The following is a 5,317-nucleotide window of genomic DNA, read 5'->3' on the forward strand; positions in this document are numbered from 1 at the left end:
TCAAAAGACCTCGGGGGCAGGTGTTGAGTGTACCTTTAGTCTCACCTCCTACCTATATTAGTGAATGCTCTAAACAGATGAATGGTTGGTTACCATTCCATAGACTACAAATTTCAATCTGAGAGGCCTGTGCCCACAAAGTGGTGGCAAATCCGCAGTCTCTGAGCCCTAGTGGCACTGCCAGAGACGTGTTGGGCTGCTAACCACAAGACTGACAGCTCAACCCCACCCTTCCGGCCCCCAGCCCGTTCCTGTCGAGATTCACAAAGGCTCCAACATCCCCAGAAGAATCACTGTGAGTTAGAATTGACTCTATGACAATGGGTGAGTCTCAGGTCAGTGGCAATCTGTTTTACCACTGGACATGGAAGAATACAGGAGACTTCAAAGCAAAGTTCTAAACATCCTATTACGCCCTAGAAAGTTTCAGTCTGTCCTTCTTATTCTTTCAGTTTTCTATTTTCTTAAACAAAAGGAAAGAAATGAGCTATAGCATCTATGTTCGATACTTGACCAAAAAATATCTCTTTAACCCTAAAGCCCGAGGACCTAAGGTGTTAGTCAGCCTTCCCAGGTGGCCACCTCTTGCAGGGATGCCTTTCTCTCTTTCTTTCTTTTTGAATTGAGAGGTAATACATGTATCATTCTAGAGTTCAATCGCAGCAAGCACTATTGTACAATTGCTGTCACAGTAAGCTTCCAAAATTCTTTTCCTTCCTGGACTCCTTGACATCATCAATGTGTTACCCGCCCCCGCTCATCCCTCCCCGCCCCCGCCCCCCACCCAGCGTCACCGCCACTGTACCCTGCCCCCACACCTGTATTCTACATGTTCTATATATTCTGCCTATAGGCTCATCAGTCCTGGGTTTCGTATACTGAAAACCAGAAAAACATCTAACACAAATTGGAAGGCTACAAAATCAGAATTATTCCAGCATTTTTTGTTCTGAGAAGCATGCAGTTGTAGTGTTGGAAAAAGACCCAGCCCTCAGTCCATCCTTTGAGCAGATCTCAGCAAAAAGCCCTAGGTGACACGAGACTCCAAATCTGCGTGAATGACTTGTAACCCTGTGGTCCCATGGCTCTAGGAGCTGCTTTCTAGTGTTTCAGCAGACAAGACTCTGCAGCCAGAGTGCTGTGGAGCATGTGTTGAAGAAGGGAGTCTACGCAAGTGTGTACTTACAAAGGTGGATGGAAGCCAACATGGCTTGGAACAGCTTTTGTGTTACAATGATTTTACCCACCCCTCTTTTTTCAAATAAAAAGATGGACGCTCCTTAACCAGTGCAGCAATGGCATTCCACATGATCAGTCCCTAACTTTGGGGGGTCCAATACTCTGAAGCCAGGGTTCACCATTCCCAGAAGGCAGTATCCACTCTGAACTAGGCTCAAGTGCCACATAAGGACAACTTCCAAAACCCAGCATGTCACACCTAGCACACATCCTTTTGGACCCAATTCTAAGGAACTCATTTGGATTCGGAGCGCCGTAGCGTGGTCACGAGAAGCTTTGGTAATGTCTTGGTGCCTGCACTGGCTCTGAGACAGACTCTCTCTGGAAGTTTCTTTTTGGCGATTCTTGCACAAGTAGTTGACTCTGCATGCACATGTTGGTAAAACAAGCTTGTGGTTCCTCTCGATTGCATTTCCCAAAATGCCTTTAGCTCATTGCAAACAACATCTCCCCCTTCTTTTATTTCAACCTTCACTTCAACTCAAACTGATCAGAAGCTTACCCACAGCTATCAAGTCTATTTCTGACTTGTAGTGACCTTATATTTCTCAGGCTTTGCAAATCTTTACAGGCACAGGGAGCCTCGTCTTTCTTCCATGGAGTGGCTGCTGAGTTGAAAGTAGGAAATGTGATTTCTAACTCCCGGCCTCCTTGCACCTTCAGCAGTTAATCATGCATTCTGGTCATTCTAGGGGGTTTCAACAATACAGCACACAGGTGGATTTAGGCTGGGGAAAATGCAAAGATGTAAATATATAGAACAATTTCCAGTTCTGCCCATTTTCCCTGTCACCCAAACAAAATCCTTTCAGTAGAATCCAATAGCTAGCTGACCTAGCTTGTCTTCTTCTAAGAGGAAAATGCCATCTCAATACAAACGGGCCAAATTGTCTTCAAGTTAGGAAGGTGAACCAAGCTGTAGCACAGAGGGCCCCATTCGTACTGGTCTTGTTATCCCTTAAACCAGAATCAGCATGAGAAATGAAATCAGTCACATTTGAATTTGAAGAGAGAGAGCATATGGCTAATATTCATACAGTTTCCAAAATGACAGCACCTTCCCCCCACCCTCACCGCTTGTAGCTCCCATTTTAGGAATACTATACACATATAAAAAATGCCTGTGAATTCCCAAGGAAAAGCCTTGGAATGGTTCGCTAAGATTCCAGTCTAGCTTCTGGGAAGGAGGAGGTCCCTGGCTTGGCCGATGGTTTCAAGATCTGAGGATGGTGGCAGTCATCTGAAACTGAAAGGCTCTGCGGTCACCTCTTGTCAACAGTCTGTCCCAGGCGATGGGCTATGAAAAACAAAAACAAAAAAATTTTTTGGCAGTTTTGGAAGTCCCTGGCTCCATGTCTTGTGTACATTTAGACCACAGAGAGTTCCACCTGTACCTGAGCCAGGTGGGCACTTACCAGATGACGATCAGAGGTGCCTCCAGATTGACTAATAGAGATTTACTTTTGAACACCCAATGCCGATGATATCGTTGCTTCTGTCCCTCCTCTCAGTTTGTGCTGCCCACTGACCTCCCACTTCCCCCTCACCTGCAGCCCCTCCCACATTCTAGCAGGATTCTTACCTGTACTGATTCTTGGTGGCCCTGCGCTCAGCTCGCTCGGCAACCCAGGCATAACTGTCAGTTGCACTTGGCACTTTGTTCTCCTTCTCTGCCCGATTTGCTTTCCGCTTGCGATAGATCAGTAGCCCCAGCGCTAGAGCCAGCAGGAGTAAGATGGCCACCACAGTGCCCAGGATGTAGTACAGAAGGAGTTTCTGCCCGTTGGGGCTGTCTTCCCTTATTGAATCCTTGCCCACAGCATGGCCAGCAACGGTAGTGGGGAAGCTCATGCTGGGCTCTGCCCTGATGTTGGGGGGCCCACTGGAGGCCATGATCTTGGGTGGGACATGCGTGACAAGGGTGTTGGACTGCAAGGAGGGTCTCCCTGTGATGGGTGCCTCTTCATAGATATCCTCGGAGCTCCTGGGGGGACTGGATGTTTTAGCAGAGGGTGTGGTGCTCCCGCGGTCTTCTCCCTGCGATGTAGGTCCTCCTACGGGTGGTTCAGGGGACCGGTGGCTAAGGGTGCAGGAGACCTCATCCGGGGACAGCTCCCAGCCTGGCGGGCAGCCACAGTGAAAGGAGCCTGGCACATTGAAACACAGGTTCCTGCAACGCGCAGCTCCTGAGCCTGTGCATTCGTCTATGTCCTGGCACTGGGTGCCATCCTCACCGGCAAGCACGTAGCCCTCCTCGCAGGAGCAGTAAAAGGAGCCTTCGGTGTTGGTGCAGTTCTGATCACAGGGGTTCTGGCCAGGGGCGCACTCATCTACGTCCTCACAAGTCCCCTCCCCAGGCTCATAGCCCACCCAGCAGGCACAGTGGAAGCTCCCAGGGGTGTTGATGCAGTTCTGGACACAGGGGGAGGCCTGGCACTCATCCAAATCACTGCAACCCAGCTTACTGGCGTCCAGCTGGTAGCCCAGTGGGCAGGAACAGCTGTAACTTTCCCCAGAGGGCTCAGGCTCACAAGTGGCTCTCCCTCTGCATGGGTCGGAGCTACAGGGGTTTCGAGAGGTGCAAGTCACCATGTCCTCCAGCAGCTGGTACCCTGGCAGGCAGCCGCAGTGAAAGGAACCGTCAAGGCCCTCAAAGCACTCCTGCTGGCAGCCTCCGTTGTTGAAGTTGCAGCCGAGTTGGGAGCTGATGCAGAGCGGTCCTGAGGTATCCCAGTCAAACAACGCGGTCCCTTTCTCCTTGCACTGGAAATAATAGCTCCCATTCCTGCCTTCCTCCCCACAGGCCACGCTCGCTAAAGAGGCGAAGGGCACAGCGTCTAGGGAGGAGCTGATGGCCCCAAAGGGGGTGGTGTAGCTAATCTGGCCTGGACCCCCTAGAGCCAGGGGGCGGCACATGCCACGGAAGCTGAATTTACACACAAAGCCCTCTATGTTGCTTCCCGGGGAGCCAGAGTTCCCGCAGGGCCCCTCAGACCAAGTGGGCAGGTGGCTGGTGCGGGTTGGCAGGAGGGAAAGGTCAAGCGCCAGGGACACGCAGCGCTTGGAGATGCACGTGCCCTTGGGCTCCTTGTGCCAGTTGGTGTACGACGTGTTCCCCCCGCCACTGATCCAGCGGAAACCCTTCAGGGGCAGGTGGGAGTCCAGGCACTTGCCTTTTTCCCGCTGCAAACCGATCCAGAACTTGGCCATGCGGGCAGTCGGCGGCACCTCCGGCAAAAGAAGTTGGGCTAGGGCCTCCTGGATGTAGCGGGCCTCCTCGGCGCTCCGCACGGTGGCCAGGTTCCCCCCGTTGGTGCTGCAGTTGAGTTGGGCCTCGTCGGCACTCAGCTTGCCCCAGTGCGCGGTGTAGCAGGCAGCCCCCGCGCACACCACCGCCTCGGCGGCGTCCGCCCCGGGCCCGGGCTGGGCCAGCAGTGGCAGCGGCAGCAGGAGCAATAACCAGCCGGGGGAGAGGGCCATTCCGTCGCGATCGCGGCTGCCGGCGGTACGCGGTGGGGGCGACACGCCTGGCCACTGCCTCTGGCGCGCAGGAGACAAAGGCTGCTGCGGACTCGTCACGTTCCCCTGACCCAAGGCGCATCCTGTGGCTGGTGTACTTCTTACTGCTCGCCGGATACGGGGGCTTCCTGCAATGAATAGCTGTCGGCCTCCTGTTGCCCGCGGCGCAGTTTCATTGCTCATAAAAGGAGGCAGGCGCTTGCTCCATCCCCCAAAGCGCTAAGGAAACCGTGCCCACCCAGCGGACAGACGGCGGTTTGAAGCTCTGCTTGGGCTCCGTTCTCCTCCCCTCTCCACGGGGCTTTGGGGAGACTCTGGACTTGGAGAGCTCACACAGTAACCCATGATAAAATTCCACTTTGGTTAACAAAAACAAGAAGCGAAACGAAACCGAGCCTTTTTTAGAAGTAAACTGAGTTTGCCTTCTGTCTTAGCTCATGTGCCCCCATTGGGTTTGAGAGTCTTTTGCCTTTTTATTCTATCATGAACGCTAAATAAAGAGGCGAGCTTTAAATAGCCCAGGGCCGTGGGAATAGCTCAGAGTCTAATATAATGCCAA

The 5,317-nt window shown here is 52.5% G+C and overlaps 1 protein-coding gene across 1 annotated transcript; it reads right to left on the reverse strand.

Moving 5' to 3' along the window:
* Positions 1–809: 809 nt before the first annotated feature.
* Positions 810–5,102, reverse strand: CD93 (CD93 molecule). Its single transcript, XM_075564050.1, has 2 exons — positions 2,822–5,102; positions 810–2,536 (listed from the first exon to the last, which is right to left on the reverse strand). Exons 1-2 carry the CDS (start codon positions 4,939–4,941, stop codon positions 2,512–2,514), a joined length of 2,145 nt encoding a protein of 714 aa, XP_075420165.1. The 5' UTR covers positions 4,942–5,102; the 3' UTR covers positions 810–2,511.
* Between the last annotated feature and the right edge of the window lie 215 nt (positions 5,103–5,317).

This window comes from Tenrec ecaudatus, chromosome 12 (assembly GCF_050624435.1).
Source record: "Tenrec ecaudatus isolate mTenEca1 chromosome 12, mTenEca1.hap1, whole genome shotgun sequence".
Lineage (NCBI taxonomy): Eukaryota > Metazoa > Chordata > Mammalia > Afrosoricida > Tenrecidae > Tenrec > Tenrec ecaudatus.